The 17,849-nt window shown below is 51.2% G+C and overlaps 2 protein-coding genes across 2 annotated transcripts; both read right to left on the reverse strand.

The window, feature by feature from the left end:
- Positions 1-9: 9 nt before the first annotated feature.
- ALKBH7 (alkB, alkylation repair homolog 7 (E. coli)) lies at positions 10-1,364 on the reverse strand. The gene is given in 4 exon segments (XM_006903806.1): positions 10-117; positions 119-170; positions 351-649; positions 1,161-1,364. Coding segments are annotated over 4 exon segments (663 nt in total).
- A 2,260-nt stretch (positions 1,365-3,624) lies between these two features.
- CLPP (caseinolytic mitochondrial matrix peptidase proteolytic subunit) lies at positions 3,625-8,774 on the reverse strand. The gene is made up of 6 exons (XM_006896361.1): positions 8,577-8,774; positions 8,410-8,481; positions 7,845-7,941; positions 6,385-6,572; positions 6,069-6,174; positions 3,625-3,791 (listed from the first exon to the last, which is right to left on the reverse strand). Exons 1-6 carry the CDS (start codon positions 8,760-8,762, stop codon positions 3,625-3,627), a joined length of 816 nt encoding a protein of 271 aa, XP_006896423.1. The 5' UTR covers positions 8,763-8,774.
- Positions 8,775-17,849: the final 9,075 nt, after the last annotated feature.

The following is a 17,849-nucleotide window of genomic DNA, read 5'->3' on the forward strand; positions in this document are numbered from 1 at the left end:
CCCCTGGAGTCAGCAAGCCGTGGGGGGCTGTGCTAGCTCCCCGGGCCCCATCTCAGGGGGTGCACGGCAGATCACAGAGATGCGTCGGCCCCGGGGAATCCGGCGTTCACCGAAAAAAAGAGTCTTCATCCCGGAGGATCTCGTGGGAGAAGTCATACCGGGCGGAGCCCCTGCAGGAGAAGAGGGAAATTGTGATTTGGGGGTGGGGGTTCCTGGGCCCCAGGCAAGCTCGTGTGGCCTTGCTCATTTTGGAATGGCTCATGGCACCTGATACTGGGCCCAATGTGGACACCAGGCAGGTGGCCTGTTGGGGTGCTGAGGGTGGGTAGTGTCTTCGGGGTTTGCTGTACCTTAGGATGTAGAGGGAACCGGGCTCCAGCAAGAGTTCCAACCACTCTGCGGGGTCCTGGGTATGCACCAGCCTCATGACACTTGGGGACAGCAGGGACAGGCCAGCGATGGTGGCTCCACAGAACTTGACGCTGTCGACGTGCGGCTTGATGTAGCCCCTCGGCTCCAGGTCCAGCACGTGCACCCCGGGCAGCAGGGCCTGGCCTGGGCCGAAGGCGGCCTCCTGCACCCGCCGCAGGATGGTCCTGCTCGCCTCCGACCAGCGCGTCTTCTCCGTCTCCCGGAAGCCATGGATGGCCTGCACGGAGAGGGTAAGTCACGCCTGAAGGGTCCGAGGGAAACTGAGGCACGGGGGAGGGGGGAGTGGGCAGTAGAGGGGCTGGCTCTCCATGGCCCAGACACCCGGGGTGGGGGTCCTGTATGATCCAACTAAGCCCCTTCCCAATCTCAGGCCTCTCCTACCCCACCTCCACCGTCACCCCAAATCGATCACAAGACCCAGCGTCTCAGTCCGTTGCAAACTGATCTCACCGAAGTCCACGTTGACCCCAGCTCCACTGACCATCCCTTAACTCACTCCTCCTCCCAGATCCTGCCCCTAGTCTAGTCCGGGATGCGGCCCCAACCCCAACATCAGGTCACGCCACGACCCCGCCGGGCCGTGGCTGCCCATCCGCCCACCCCAGGTCCTAGACATGCAGGTGGCCCAATACCTGCTCCTGCTCTGACCCTCACTCGTGGCCCCGCCCCCGCAAGCCCCGCCCCACAAGCCACGCCGTTGCGTCAGCTGCCCCGGCCCCGCCCCTCACCGCGTCCCAGTGGTCGTATTCGTAGCGGCGGCGGCGCAGGTCCGGCTCCAGTTCGCGGCTTAGCGTGTCCTCCTCGGCCGCACTCAGGAAGCCAGGCCGCACCACGGCCGCATCCCGCAGGCGGCTCAGCACGGCCGGGCTCGAGCCCCGCACCCAGCTCTGCGCGGGCAATGTCCGCAGGGCCAGCGACCCGCTGCCGGCCATGGCCTTAGCCCCAGCCGGTGGTGGTGGTGGCAGCGCAGGGCCCGCGGAACGCCCTCGCCCCAGTTCATTGGCTGTGACTGTGCCAGTTCCCCCGTCTATTGGTCTTTACTCAGAGCCCCGCCTCTGGCTCAGCCTTATTGGTTGTCCCTTGGCCCACCCTCTAAAGCTATTGGCTCTCAGAACCCACCTTCTTCCCAGGGCTATTGTACTCTACATAGTGTTAAAGGCGCTGTCTTCGCTGGAGGTTCATTCTTGCAGGTCCAGCCTTAAAACAGGCAGCCGCCTTAAGTCGTTGGCTCTTGCAGAGCATTCCGCCTCTTCTGATACCCTTGCATTTGACTTGAAGTCAACATTGAAAAATCCGACATTGCGGTGGCGGGATCCAGACCCGATCAGAGGTCATAAGAGGATTGGGGTCAAAACCAAGGTTACAGAGGCTAAGGCTAAAGATACAGCCATGGGTCAAGGGTGCAGAGGTCAGGGAACTGAGGTCAAGTTTAATAAGAGATGGGGTCTAGGCTGCAGAATTAGGGTTTCAGTGAAAGCTGGCTCATCAGTTTCCCTTTTAGGGAGTTTCTCCACTAACTAGTATTCAGACAAACGCGAGCACACACACACACACACACACACACACGTCTCCCACCTTGAAACACGTTCTTGGTGATAATGTTAGGTGCCCACAGGTTGGTTCCAACTTAGAGATAACCCGCGGAAGCACTGCGTGCTCCTGCACCACCGTCTCAACTGATTGTTGCTGGGTGCTGTCGATTACAACCCACAGTGACCCTATGAACAGATCTGAACCCTGTCCTGTCCTGAGCTTCAACCTCTGACACACTCAAGCCTGTTGCTACAGTCACTGTGTCAATCCACCTGATAAAAGTCTTCTAATCTTTCACCTACCCTCTACCTTTCCAAGCATGATGTCCAAGGAATAGCCGTTCCTAGCAACATGTCCAAAGTTCGTGTCCTTGAATCCATCGCTGTTGCCACCCTGTCAACCACCTCCTGGAGGGTGTTTCTCACCTTCCCTGACCCTCCACCTTTCCAAGCTGATGTCTTAGCCCAACAGCTGGCTTCTCCCAACAACATGCTCTAAGTATGTGCGGTGATGTTTCATCATCCGTGCCTTTAAGGAACATTCTGGTTGTGCTTCTTCTAAGACAGATTTGCTTGTTCTCTTGGTAATTCATTGGAATAGTATTAATTCTTGGCCAATTCAAAGGCACTGAGTCTTCTCTTTTCCACATTCTCTGACCAGCCTGAACTTGCACAGGCTGCTAGAAAGATAATACAGGGGATATAGGGCTGCAAAACACTATGATCCTCACCAAGACGGATGGCACTGTGGTCGCAACAATGGCCCCGAACACAGCAGCGACTGGGAGGCCGGCACGGAGCCAGACAGCGTTCATCCTGCTGTACACAGGACTGTTGTGAGTCGGCATCTGACAACTTGAAGGCATCTGACAACTAGAGGAAAAGTTAGTGGTTTGAATCCCTCTAGAGGCACCTAGCAGGAGTGGCATCCACTTCCTAAACAACATGCCTCTGGAAACTATGAACTATGAGAAACAACGATAGTTATAGAAAGGTCTTTTGCTCATAGGGTCGCTATGAGTCATGCTTGAGGCACCTCAGAAGCCAAGCCTGGAAACCTGCTTCTGGAAAGGCACAGCCCCCGAAAGCTTGAGGAGCAGTTCTGCTCTGGGTCTACTCTACACGTGGGGTCGCCATGAAGAAAGCCTCTCAGCACACTGCCTGCCGGAAGTCCCACTGTGTTGTGATGCTGGAAACTGTGCCTGGGACTCCACTTCAGAGACCATCAGGGTCAGCATCGTTTGAATGGCATTTTCAGAGTAAGACAGACCAGGAAGAAAGGCCTGGAGATCTGCTTCTGACCATCAGCCAGTGAAAACCCTGTGGCTCACAATGTGGTCCACACAAATCGTGGGGATGGTGCAGGGCTGGGCAGAGACTTGTTCCACGGTGTGGGGGGCAGCTCCATGACAGCTGACAATGAGGCTGTCCGCTGGAATGAAGGACGTGGCTGGGGTCCAGGGCCGTGTGAGGCCCGTGCTGCGGCTCCTCAGTGGGACAGTGAGGGAAGACACACACCGGGGCACAAAGACCGTAAGATTTAATTTAAAATCACAGTGTCTCAGCCAGGCTACCCCGTAATCCCGGGGGCACCCCCAAATCCACAGTTCCTGAAGGGCCCCCAGGCCCCTCTGCTGTCCTCCGGCGGGGAGGCCGGGTCTCAGGAGCTTGCTGGGGTTGGCTCAGTGGCCGCCACCGTGGGCTCCTTCTGCACCAGCTCCGGCTCGTCCTCTCCATCCTGGGGCGGGTGGACCAGGACCTTGTCCAAGATGCCGAACTCCTGGGCCTCCATGGGGCTCATGTAGCGATCTCTCTCCATGGCCGATTCTGCAGGGGAAGCAGCACACGTGGGGTTAAGAAAAGGGACCCCAGGGAGCTCCAGTGGCCTAGTGGCAAGACACTGCACTGCAATCCCAGGGTAGGTGGTTCAAATCCACCAGATGCTCTGCTGGAGAAGGAGGGGGCAATCTCTTCCTGTACCAGTCAGATCTGATCTGACGGTACACATAAAAAAGAATACAATAAAAATTTAAAAAAAAAAAAAAACCAAAAAAAAAAAAGGGACCCCGGAGGCAGGCCGGCGTCCCCCGCCCCGTGTGACCTTAGCCTCCTCTCTGTGCCTCACTTTCCGTACTGGTAAAACATCCATTTCAATGATGTCTTATTTTTTTGTTTCCACGGAATCGACTCCAGCTCCTAGCGACCCTGTATTTCAGAGAGGATGCACCCTCACACTCTCATCATCATGAGCCTGTTGACTTTCTTAATTTAAGCTGTTAAACTAAGTCAGTGCTGGGAGCTCTGGTGGCCTAGTGGCAAGAAGCTGCACTGCAATCCCAGAGGCACATGGTTCAAATCCACCAGATGCTCTGCTGGAGAAGGAGGAACAACTTCCTGTACCAGTCGGATCAGATTTAACAGTACACACACACACACACACACACACACACACACACACACTAATAAAATAAGAAAAAAATTTTAAAACCAACCAAACAAAAAACAACTAAGTCAGTGCTGTCCAGTTGGAAGCAGTCCGTAACTGACCCTCTGGTGGGCTTTTGGAGGCTATAAACTGCACAGAAATTTGCCTCTCTCCCAAGGAACAGCTGGTGGATTTGAACTGCCTACCACTGGGTTGCCAGGAGAATGAATTACCCACTAGGCCACCAGAGCTCTCAATTTAAGCTGTTAACGTGAATCCCTGGATGGCACAGATGGTTAAGCTACCAGCCAAAAAGGTTGGCGGTGTGAAGCCATCCCGGGGGGCCCACAAGGCAGGGGGTCATCTGGGACCCGCTTCTGAAGGGTCACAGCTTTGGAAGCCCTCTGGGGCTTTTGGGCCTTCCTGTTCCAGCCAGGTCTTCCGGCACCAGCACCCCTGTGTTTGGTTGCACTTCACTTTATTATGGCTCTGCAGATAAGGCATTTTAAAAAAAAAACAACAAAAGAAAAACCAGCCTAGTGGCAAGAAGCTGCACTGCAATCCCAGAGGCACACGGTTCGAATCCACCAGATGCTCTGCTGGAGAAGGAGGAGTTATCTCCTCCTGTACCAGTTGGATCAGATTTGACAGTACACACACACACACACACACACACACAATAATAATAATAAATAATAAAAAGAAAAAAAGACTAGCATTAAGATAAATGTTCATAAAAAAAGTCATTAAAAAAAACAACAACAGAAATATGTTTATGGCATTGAAGTCTTTGGAGGAGAGGACATTTTCTATTTTAGGGCATTATGTTTATCGTAAGAGTACGGAATGAGGGCTGCAGAGTGGATTATATTTGGGGTTGGGTGATGTGGGGGGGACTGCAAACCAATGAGGGAGTTTTTCTTTTGCTTTTGAAGGAGAGGAGCAAACGGGGGGGGGGGGGGGGTGGGGGGGGGTGGGGTGGGGAGAAGGGTGCAACAATGAATGAATGGGATTTCAAAATCTCTGTAGATGTTCATCGAAATGAAAAAGAAATAAACGAAAAACAAACAAACAACAACAACAAAAACCCACCACCAAACAAAAAAACCAAATGACAGGTTTGTGACAGCCCTGAGTTAACGGTCTACTGGCGACATCTTCCAGGTTGTGCTCACGCCCCTTCTCTGTGCCACATCCTGGTCAAGCTCTAACTTCTCATCAGCACGTGTACGCGACTCTCAAACCAAACCCTCCTGCTGTCACATCGACCCTCCGTCAGGGATGCAAGCCTTCACGGCAGACTACTTATCTCTCTCTGTGAGTTCGAACCACCAACCTTTCAGCTGGCAGTCTGACAAAACCTCTACCACCACTACTCAAGTTAAAACAGACGCACAGCTGACCCTCTGGGGGTTTTCAGAGGCTATAAATCACATGATCGGAGACTGGCCCTCTTTCGCCTGTGGACAACACCACCAGAGCTACATGACCTGGGCTCCCTCAACAGACTACAGAATCGTTGTTAGGGGCCGCCTAGTCGAGTACCGCTCACGGTGATCCTATGAACCACACACTGAACCCTGTCCTATCCGGAGCCGTCCTCAGCCCAGGCATAACTGCTATAAACACTGAGAGACCACGAATGTCCTGCACGCCTCGCGCCTTCGCTGGGCACTCACCAATCACCTGCAGGCTCTGCTTGGTGTGTTTGGCGTAGATGCTGTACAGCTGTTTCTTTAGCTTCATGATCTCTTCGGCCTGGATGGCGATGTCTGTGGCTTGGCCCTGGGGCAGGAAATGGAGGAGGCGGTGCCAGGCCTGCTACGACCCTGGAGCAGCCCTCCTTGGGCTCTAGTTTTGGGAGGGTCAGCTCATAGTAAGCCCCTCAACATCCCTCTGCCTCTTGGCCCCCACTGGGAAGGCTTGATCAACACCTTTGACTTCTGCCCCCAGCCCTCCATCACCACCTCCACGATGACGGGGTCTGGCACTCACCCGGGCGCCCCCAGAAGGCTGGTGGATCATGATGCGGGAGTTGGGGAGCGAGTGGCGCATGCCTGGGGAGCCGGCAGCCAGGAGCAGGGAGCCCATGCTGGCGGCCTGGCCCACGCACCATGTGCAGATGGGGTTCAAAATGTACTGCATGGTGTCGTAGATGGCCAGTCCCGAGGTCACCACGCCACCTGTGGGAGGGGGTGCCGGTGAGGGCAGGGGCCGCTGTGGAAAAAAGTCCTGTAGTTCATCCCGCCTTTGCACACACTCCATGTGTGCCGGAGCAGAACTGTTGTCCTAGGGTCTTTGGAAGTAATAACATCAGGCCTTTCTTCCACAGTGCCCCTGGGTGGGTCTGAACTGTCAACCTCTGGGTTTCACTAGCTGAATGCAGACCATTTGGGACACCCAGGGACCTGGAACCCGATGCCGCTGAGTGCTGCCAAGTTGATCCAGACTCTCAGGGAGGAGCCCAAGCGACGGCAGACCTGTGTCCCAGGGTCTCCAGGTTGTAAGCATTACAGAGGGGGCTCTGACTGCTGCCAAAAAGGCACAGGGTTTGAATCCACCAGCTGCTTGATGGGAGAGATGGGTAATTTCCTGCCTCTGAAAACCCGCTGGAGGGTCAGCTATGAGTAGGCTCCGACTCAGTGGTACCAAACAACAGACAAGCATTACTGGAGAGCCCCAGGCCTTTCTTTGGTGGCATCACAGGGTGAGTTTGAACCTATAACCTTTAAGCAATGAAACAGTCCCCTGCTCCAGCGTGCCAGGCAAGTAGACTTTCAGTTGCGCTACAAACTGGACAGTGTGATGGTTTAAGAGTACAGGCTCTGGCCATGGACCCAGGCAGAGCAATTTATCAACGTGCATGGCCCTGGGTCCCTCAATGATGCAAACCGTTAACGTGCTTGGCTGATAACAGCAAGGTCAGAGATTCAAGTTCACCTAAAAATGCCTCAGAAGAACGGCCTGGCAATCTACTTTCAAATAACCAGCCCCTGAAAATTCCCTTGGACACAGTTCTATTCTGATGCACCTGGGGACACAGCAAGTCAGTCAACTTGACAGCAACTGGTGTGTTCCTTTTTTCATTTACCTTTTTGGGTAATTAGGGAGTAGGGGGAATAAAGCAATTTTGTAATACTGACAACTATTTCAAATTTGTTCAGATGAAGAAGGAACTAGGAATGAGATTAAAGTACTCATATGCTACCAGGGGAATTCAGCTGCCAATTTGTGATCTTGGACTTACATCTTTGGGATTCTGAAGAATGCCCTGTATCCTTCCCCAGGAAAAGAACAGCTTGCCACCACTTTCAAAAGCTCACGGAAAGTCAGCGACTTCCCTCCCTAACTTCTTGACCAGGGATCTCGGTTTCCTGAGCCCCTCCACACAGACAGAAGTGGGGATGCCCCCGCATGCCAGGTGCCCTCCACATGAGGTGGGCAGGCCCGCTCACCAGGGCTGTTGATGTACATATGGATGGGCTTCTTGTTGCTCTCGGACTGAAGGAACAGCAGCTGGGCGATCACCAGGCTGGCCAGGCTGTCATCGATCTGTACGTGGGGAGGGGGCAGTGTTACTCCCAGATCAGGACAGCAAAGAGGACAAGGAAGGCGACTTGAGGGTGCTTGGTCAAGGGACTAGAGACCTTGGAAGCGGGGCCAGAAGAATTCAGGCCTCAAGAGGAGGATGAGGATTTGTGGGGACCTCGGGGGTCTGGGGTACAGGAAGGCAGGGGTAGAAAAGGCTGAGGTTCTAGAATGTGGCGGGGAGAGGGCCTGGGGTCCAGAAGGGTTACAGTTTCAGAGCATGGGGAAGGGGGTACTAGGAATCAAAGGGGAGCTCAGAAGGTCTATGGTCCGGGGCTGGGGGTCGCCCAGGGCATGAAGTTTATGAGGGCTGAGGCTAGACTAGGTCCTGGGGAGAAGAGTTTCGGGGGACAGACCAGGAGTCAGTGGAGCCCGAGAGGAGAGGACACATGGGGCGGGACAGACTGGGGGGACCCGGCGCGGGGCGCTCACCGGGCCCATGACGCACACGATACGTTCCCGCAGCAACCGCGAGTAGATGTCATAGGCGCGCTCGCCACGACCCTGGGGCAGGAAGATGCAGATGGAGGTAAAGAGGGGGCAGCTGTCCCCTCATTTAGCCCGGAGCCCCGAACCTTGTCCCCGCCCGGCCACCGTACCGTCTGCTCCACCACGATGGGAATGAGCGGGACAGCGCGGGACGCCGTCGCGTGCAGACTCTGCCGCAGGGCTAGAGAGGGCTCGGGGGTCCGCTGAGGCAGGAGGCGTGCGGCGAGGCCAGGCCTCAGCACGGGGCACCTGCCTGCAGCCACCCGGGCCCCCCCGAACAACACTCTGGGCCACATCCCGCCGCACGCGCCTCCCGGCTTCCGTCCGACGGCGAAACTACAACTCCCGGCGTGCCTCGCAAATCACGCGCATGCTCACTAGGCCGCCCACGTCTGGGAAGCTGGGATGGCCCGGCTGGGGGGCGGAGCTAGAGACTTCCGGAGGCGGGGCTAGAGGTGGCAATGGGGTGCCCTAGATGAGCACTTTCAGGGAGTTGACAGTTCGAGTCCCCATCTCAACAAATTCGTCCATCATCACTTTATTTTAAAAGTAATAGTCACTGTATCCACACTTGAGTTTGAAAGAGATCCTAGCCTTGAAGCACTTTCAGCCCAGTGGGGCCCAAAGCAAAGACCCAAGACCAACCCCAAAGCAAAAACTAACCACAGCAAAACCAGACCTACTGCTGTCGAATGTCGAAAGGGACTTGAAGATATGCTCTCGAGTCCCAAAGTGTCTGGAATGGACATGAATAGAAACATTCATGTCGACCCTCCATCGGGTTTCCCAGACTGGAGGACCTGGCCTGGAGCAGTTGACACTTTAAATCTTCAGGGGAACAGCCCCATAAGTTTTGGACAGTGTTGTGAACGCTGCTTGGAGATATGTCTGGACGATTCTGAGAGGTGTGGGTTTGCGCTGGGGGGTCTAGTAGGTAGGGAACCGTGCTGTCAACCGAGAGGTGGCACATCTGTAGAAGTTCTGCAGAGAAAGATGGGCGATCTCCTCCCATGCAGTTTACAGCCTCTGAAAAGCAGCAGGAAAGGTCAGCTATGAGTCGATTCAGACTCAGTGGCAAAGCGGGTAGAGAGAGTTTGAAGCATTCAGAGTAGCTTTTTCCAGGAGAAAGAGACTGGACAAAGGGGTGGGGATTGGAACGGCCCAGGTGGTGTCTGGGATCCAGCTATTCTTCCAGAATTTTCCAAGGTGGGTCACTTTCTTCTAATGCCGCTTCTCTCGTCCTCAGCTTCCACTGATGCCCAACATACTCTAAGTAGGTGCTTAACAAACCTGTTGGACCCAAGAGAGAAGAGGTGTTGAAGAGGCTTTGAGAAAGTTAAGAGTGTTGAGCAGAGTGCCTAAAAGAAGTCAGGGAAAGAGAGATAGAGTTTAGAGTTATATCTTTTATTCAAGGGGAGCTCCCGGGTGAAATTCTCCATTCTGAAGAGACAGAGCAGTGAGTTTGCAACCTTGGGGAACTGGGGAGGATTTTTATAGCAGAGTCTTCAGAGAAGAGAGGGAGTTACATTCCACTTTTTACTTTATGGTCCACAGGTTAGTTCAGCTAGGCAGGCAAGGCCATTTGCTCTTCTTATCAGCATTTGAATTCCTCATTCTCCCTCCTGGCCTCCTCGCCCAGGCCTAACAAAGAGCTTTCTTAATTTGCTATGTGACTTTCAGTGCTTTGCTTAATTTCTCTGAGCCTGACTTTCACCACGCCTCGTGCCGAGGCTCACAGAGACCTGGTATGACCCTAAGAGCCATCCACTCATGGGCAGTGGGTTTGGTTTGGGGTAGGCTTCAGAGTCGGCACAGCAAAGCAACCCAAACTCACATCTCAGCCTCATGAACTTCATAATTGTGTGCCACTGAGCCTCAGTTTCCCCACCTGTCAAATGGCTGTGCTCACTTGCCATGCATTTGAGAGCTGGACAATGAATGAGGATCACAAAAGAAGAATTAGTGGCTTTGAGTTGTGGTGTTGGAGTGGACTCTTGGAGAAAGTGCAGCCAGAGTGCTCCTCCGAGGCAAGGATGGTGAAGCTTCGTTCACATATTTTTTGGGCACATGCTAGGAGAGACTAACCTCTGGACAAGGCGGAGGGTCGGTGAAAGGGAATAACACCTTTAAGGAGACAGACACAGTGACGGAAGTAATGGGCTCTTCAAGAGAAGATGAAGTTGGCACAGGATAGGACGGGATTCAGATCTGTTCACAGGGTCATTATGAGTCATACTAAACTCAATGCGAGCAAACAACAACAACAACGACAAATGGTTGTGCTTGTTAATTGCTGTGGATTCTGCCTCCTGGTGCCCCCACACAAGTTGGCGTAGAATCACTATCCATAGTGTTCTCAGGGGTGTGTCCTTTTCCCCAACAGATTGCCAGGCCCATTCTCCAAGATATCTCTGGGTGGGTTCAAACTGCTAACCTTTTGACTGGGAACTGAATGCCTAATACTTTGTGCCACCCAAGGACTTAAAAGAGGGTATTAACTTTCTCTGTCCTAGGTGGCTTTGTTTTTCACATCAAGTAAACAGAAATCACCACTGGGCCAAAGGAAAACATCATAATACTTGGGAAAAGATTGAAGTAAAAGATTTTGTTGTACTTGAATCTACAATCAACACCCATGGTAACAGTCACTAGGAAATCAAAAGATGTGTTGTAGTAGGGAAATCTGCTCCCAAATCTCTCCAAATTGCAAATGAGCAAGGATGTCAGTTTAAATACTAAGGTGTGCCCGATCCAAGCCTTGGCTTTTTCAGTTGCTTTCTGTGTGTATGAAAGTTGGACAATGAGCAAAGAAGACTGAAAAAGAACCGATGCCTTTGAATTGTGGTGTTGGAGGAGAGTGCTGATGCCAAAATCAAACAAGTCTGTCTTGGAGCAAATGCAACTCGGGTGTCCCTTAGAGGCAAAGATAATGAAGCTCTATCTCACATACTTTGGGCGTGTTGTCAGGAGTGGAAGTTTTTGGAAATTGACAGCATGCTGGGAAAGGTGGACGATCAAAGGAAGAAGACCCTCGACAAGAAGGATTGGCACGGTGACTGTAATGACAGGCTTGAGCTTGGTGAGGAGAGTGCAGGATAGAGCGAGGTCCAGATCTCCTGCTCATGGGGTTGTTGTGAAGGATAGTAGACTTGAGGGCACCACCACCAATGCCCTGGGGTGCCTGTGTTTTAGTGCCTAGAATGAGACCTGGAGCTTAGGGAATGCTGAATTTGTACTAGCTATTGATGGGCTGGAGTCCTTGGGTTGCTAATTGGTTAAACAATGAGCTACTAATGGAAAACTTTACAGTTTGGATCTAGTCTAGACAGAAGCGTCTTGGGAAAAAAAAACTAGCAATTGGAAACCCCCACAAACCCAATAGATCTGGGTGCAGTTTTCCTCTGCAACACGTGGGGGCACTGTGAGTCAGAATAGACTCGGGGAATCAGGAAGCATGAGAGTCTGAAAGGTCTTTCTGGATGAGGGTCCATTTGGAGTGGGTTTTGAAGCATGAGTAGGAGTTCATCAGGCAGAAACTGATTCAGTGCTGGATTCTCAACACAGAATCAGGGTGATTTTATCACTAATCTGTGTGTCTCAGGAACTTCTCCATTTGGTGGGGAGGTAAAGGGAGACAGCCTTATGGGATCGGGCCAGGGTGAGGGTGTGGAGGAGGAGAGTTGGAAGATGGCCTGGAAGTCACCAGGGTCAAAGACAAGCACTTGCAGTGGGATGGCACGCACCCTTGGTGTGGAAACTCACCTTTATCATCACTTTCCTCAGTACGATGGAGGCGGCGGGTGAACAGCTAGCTGGTGTCCTAGTTTCTGCTGTGAGTCAGGCGTCCCCAGAGGCAGCAGGCGGTGCAGGTAGGGTAGGTGGCCTGGCTAGGCCGGTTCCACCCTGGAGAAGGGGCGGAGCCCCCCAGCCACCCCCGCATCCCCCTACTCTGGGCACCTCCCACACCTGCCTGTTCTGCCTGTGGCAGGTTTGGCTGCCTTCCTCTGCTGGCCCCACCTTGCCGCCTCTGTCGTAAGTGCAGCCATGCTTTCTCCTCTGTTCCCTCTCCACAGCTTTCTCTTTTCTTTTTTGCCAAAAAAGAAACCTTCTGTCATGCTGTGGGCAAAACTTTACACGGCAAATACCTGAATTGATGGTTCTGTGGCATTTGTTCCTGCAATGTGCCAGTATTCTTCCTGTTCCCTTCCTGGGTTTGTTGTTTCCACTCATCCAATATCCCTCTCCCTCTCTATCCTCTCATCTTTGGTTTTAGGCAAATGTTATCCTGTTGGCCTCTTATACTTGCTTGTTCTGAAGTTGTTGTCGTCGTTGTAGGTGCCATCGACTTGCCTGTGACTCATAGTCACCCAGTGAACAACAGATGTGACCCTTACAGGATCCTGCACTATCCTAACCATCGCTGATGGTTAATGTTCAAGCCCATTGTTACCGTCCCTGTGCCAATCCATCTTGTCGAGGGTCTTCCTCTCACGATGTCCCTTTCCAAGGACTGGCCCCTCCTGACAATATGTGCAAAGTACGTGAGACATAGTGTCACTGTCCATACCTCTGGGTAACATTCTGGGTGCACTTCCTCCAAGAACTTGTCTGTTCCCTTGGCAAGCCCATGGGACACTCGGCTCTCTTCGCCAACACCACAGCTCAGAGACAGGGATCCCTCCGCGGGACACCGGTCTAATATGTGGCTAGGAGGTGACCTTTGGGAGTGTCTTGTTTCAAATTAAAAGGTGATTCCAGGATGATAGTTTGGGAGCTCCTCTGACTTCTTTCCTAACCAGTTAGTCTGGCCTTTTTTCATGAGAGGGGATTCTGAATTTTCATTTTTTTGAAAGAAGATTCATTCTAACTGGCGTCTTCTCCTTTGGTCTTGGGCAGAGCTGCTGGGTAGGGTAGCTGGGCACCGTCTCCTCCTTCTGGTCTTGGGTCAGAGTAGCCTGTGGTCTCTGTGTCCTGTGGTTCCCGAGTCCTGTGGTCCTGTGGTGCCCGTGGTCTTTGTGTCCCGTGGCCCCTGTGTTCTGTGATCCTTTTTAAAAAGAGTTATTTTATTATTATTATTAATTTTAATTAATATTTACAGAGACTTTGGATTTCCATTCATTGATTGTTGCACTTTTCTCCCTGCCCAACCTCCCCCACCCTCAGTTTTCTCTTTTCTTTGAAAAGTAAAAGAAAAAGTCTTTCATTGTTATACAATGTGTCCCCCCAAGTCCACTCCACTATGCAGCCTTTGTTCTGGATTCCTGTCAGGACAGTAATACCTAATCACATATACCTTTTAAACAGTTCTCTTCCTCATCTGCTTCAATGTAGTATACATAATTTATGCCATCTTTCTCAGTTTTCCCACATCCCGTTTTCAACAGTGGCACTATGAAGTATTTGTCCTTTTGTGACTGAGGTATTTCACTCAGCATAATGTCCTCCAGGGTCACCCATTTTGAATAATATTTCTTGAGTTTCTTGTTTTTCAATGTAGTATAATATTCCATTGTGTGAATATACCACAGCTTCTCTATCCATTCATTTGTTGATGGGCACTTAGGTTGTTTCCAACTTTTTGCTATTGTGAACAAACGTGCAAAAACATGGGCGTGCATATATCTTCTTGGTTGCAGTTATGGTTTCTTTGGGGTATATTCCCAGTAGTGGAATTGCTGGGTCAAATGGTATCTCTATTTGCAACTTTTGGAGAAAGCGTCATACTGCCTTCCACAATGGTTGCACCATTTTACACTCCCACCAACAGTGAATAAGGGTTCCAGTTTCTCCACAACCTCGCCAGCATTTGTTGTTTGCTGTTCTGTTAAATTTTGCTATTCTGACTGGGATGAGATGATATCTCATCGTTGTTTTGATTTGCATCTCTCTTAGAGGTAGGGACTTTAAACGTTTCTTCATGTGTCTGTTGGCCATCTGAATGTCTTCTTTGGTGAAGTGCCTGTGGTCCTTTAGACTAACTGCTTCCTTGGATCTGCCCCAGGCAGGAAGGGACCAGCAGCTGGTGCTACTCCTCCGACCCAGATGATGTCACCTGAGACTATGATGCTGACCTTTCATGCCAGCGGTTCTGTCTCAATATCCGAGCAGCTTCTGTAAACATGCCCTCCCATGCTGTATTACACAGGCCTGTGTAAGTGCGGTATTTGCACATATGTGTGTAGAACTATCTCCCGCCGTTGCTAACTAGGTGGGCTGACAGGGACTGGTCTGAGCTGACTGGAAGGCACCTCCCAATAACAGCCTCTCAGGCTGTGCAAGCAGATGGCTTTCTGTTAGGTGTGCGAGCGTCACTCTTGTCCCCACGCCCTCTTCACTTGGCAGTGAGCTGTGTGCAAAGTCTAGGCTGAGTCACATCCTTCCCCTCCTGAAACCCCATCACCCCTGCCCTCCAGTCCGTCACCTGTCCTCCCCACTGCAGTCCCAGGTCACCCTGGTCAGGTGTCCTTTTTGCAACCACCTGGCTCTGATGTGGCTTTGCTGCCTCCTTCAACACACAAGTCTAAGCACACAGGTCACCTCCTCTGACCTAGTCCTTGTTGCTTTTAGCTGCCTTTGGTTCAACATCTGGCTCATGGTGACATCAGGCAGAAGTGAACAAACCTTACCAGCACCATCCCCAAGACTGAGTGTAGACTGGAACTTTGTGGTCTATGGAGCTGATTGTTAGAAGTTGAGCACCAGGCCTTTCTTCCTAGTCTTCCTAGTCTTAGTCTGGAAGTTCCACTGAAATCCATTCAATGTCCTAGCAATATGCTAACTTGCACTGACAGATGAATAGGAGCTGACCATGAGGCACGCTGGCCAGGAATCAAACTCTGTTCTCCTGCATGGAAGGGGAGCATTCCACCACTGAGCTTCTAATGTCCTCAAGGGACTCACAGTTTGAAAAGGGGAAAAGGAAAGCAGACCCACAGAGGCGAACAGGCTGAGGGTACAGGAAATAGCTGGCAAATGCCCTTGGATGCTGCTGCCACTTCTCTGGGAGCTAAATGGACATCATGCCCCCAGATTTCAACTCTGCATTATTCCCTCAGTTCCACAGTCTTCAGAAATGATCAAGAGTGTGTTCCAACATTTGATTAAAAAGTCAAAATCTTATAAGAAAGTCAGGATTGGGGAACTCGTCTAAAACCTTTGTTATACAGATGACACAACCTCGCTTGCTGAAAGTGAGGAGGACTTGAAGCACTTCCTGCAGAAGATCAAAGAATACCGCCTTCACTATGGATTCCATCTCAATGTCAAGAAAACAAGCATCCTCATCATTTGACCAAGAGGCAACATCACAATAGATGGAGAGAAAACTGAGACTGTCAATGACTTCATCATATTTAGATCCACCATCAATACACTTAGTACCAGCAGGCAGGGGACAAGGAGATGTATTTCACTGGGAAAATATGTAGTCAGGAACCTCTCCAAATTATTGAGGAGCAATAATGTCAGCTCAAGGACTAAGGTGCACCTGATTCAGACTATGGTCTTTCTGATTACTTGCTATGCATCTCAGAGCTGGACAATGAATAAGGGTGACAGAAGAAGAATTGATGCCTTTAAATTGTGGTGTTAGAGAAGAGTATTGAATGATTGCCCAAAAAACCAAACATATTTCATAGAGAGGGTTCAGCCAGTGTCCTCCCTGGAGGCAAAGATGATGAAGCTTTGTCTCTCATGCTTTAGCATGTTGCTAAGAGAGGTGCTTGGAGAAGGGCATCATGCTTGGAAAGTCAAGGGGACAGCAAAAGAGAGGAAGCTTCTCAACCAGGTGGATTGACACAGTGACTGCTTCAGTGGGCTTTGTGCCTCAGGAAGTGTGAGGATGACACAGGATAGGACAAGGTGCAGATCTGTTGTTCGTAGGGAGTTGTTCATGTGAGTTGTACTTGACCCAACAGCACCTAACAACAGCAACAATGACAATAAGATACATCACTAGGGAGCTCTGCTGGTTTAATGGTAAGAATTACACCACCAACCTACAGGCAGGCACATATTTCAAATCCACCAGCTACTCCGTAGGAGAAGGGTGAGCATTCTCCTCCTATGTGATTTACTGCCTCTGAAAACCCACTGGAGGGTCAGCTCTGGGCTAGTTCTGACTCGACAGCACAGAGCATAACAAGTGTATCAGCAGAGATCCTTGGGTGGTGTGAATGGCTCCCAGTCCTTCTCTAGGGAAAAACAGAATCAGCAAAAGAGACGAAGAGCCCTAATATGCTGGATTGACCCAGAGGCTGTGACAATGGGGCTAAACCTGCCAGGGACTGTGAGGACGTCGCAGGGTCAGGCACAGCTCCCTTCTGTCATACATGGGGGTCAGATCTGACTCGACGACACCTAACAAAAAACCCTCAAGTTTGGCAGTTTGAACTCAGAGTGCTCCTTGGGGTGAGGATGGAGAAGCTTCCTCTCACGTACTCTGGGCATGTGGCGAGGAAAGGGTATTCCTCAGGAAGGGACATCATGCTTGGAAAGGTGGAGGGATGGTGAAGGAGAGGAAGACCCTCAAAGACATAGATTGGGACAGTGTCTGCAGCAATGGGCTCAAGAGTGTGGGAGATGATAAAGACAGCAGGACAGGACAGGGTTCAGCTCTGTTCTTTGTAGGGCTGCTACGAGTCATATGCAATGGCACAGCAACAATAATTGCACCAAGTAAGAAAAGTCCTGGTGATTTGCCTTCATAAACATTGTTGTCACTGTATGTCCTCGAGTCAGAACCGACCCATAGCTGACCCTCCCGTGGATTTTCAGAGGCTGTAAATCACACAGGAGGAGACTGTCCATCTTTTTCCTCATGGAGAAGTTGGTGGATTCAAACCCATGCCTTTGGGATTGCAGTGCAGCTTCTTACCTCTAGGCCACCAGAGCTCCTCGGAATGATCACAGTCCCAGGAACCACACAGAGCTCAGTTCTGCTCTGCAATGCACGGGGGTCGTTTGCGTGTGAACTGACTTCACGGCCGCTGGTTTAGCTGCTTGTGTTTCTGCAGCTTGAATTTCACCAAAGTATCACCGTGCCGGTGAGTCCCCTGGCTTCAGTATCCCTTGTCTGGACAAAACTGAACAACAGGAAGGCCGGTGCTGCCACAAAGGCACCAGGGAGTGTACAGTCAGTCCTGTGGCTCTTGAAAGAATGTTACCTGGTGTTACAACCCTGGAGGCTTTAATGGCTCCTGATAGAAGATTAATTACACTAATTGTTTTTCTTATGTTGAACCAACTTTGCATATCTATTATGAGTCTTACTTGGTCGTAGTGGGTTTTTTTTTAATGTACTGTTGGATTCTCTTGGCAGGATTTTGTTGAGGATTTTTGTATCTATGTTCATGAGAGATATTGGTATGTAGTTTTCTATTTTG

This window comes from Elephantulus edwardii, unplaced genomic scaffold (genome assembly GCF_000299155.1).
Source record: "Elephantulus edwardii isolate Elephantulus edwardi_28Jun2011 unplaced genomic scaffold, EleEdw1.0 scaffold00185, whole genome shotgun sequence".
Lineage (NCBI taxonomy): Eukaryota > Metazoa > Chordata > Mammalia > Macroscelidea > Macroscelididae > Elephantulus > Elephantulus edwardii.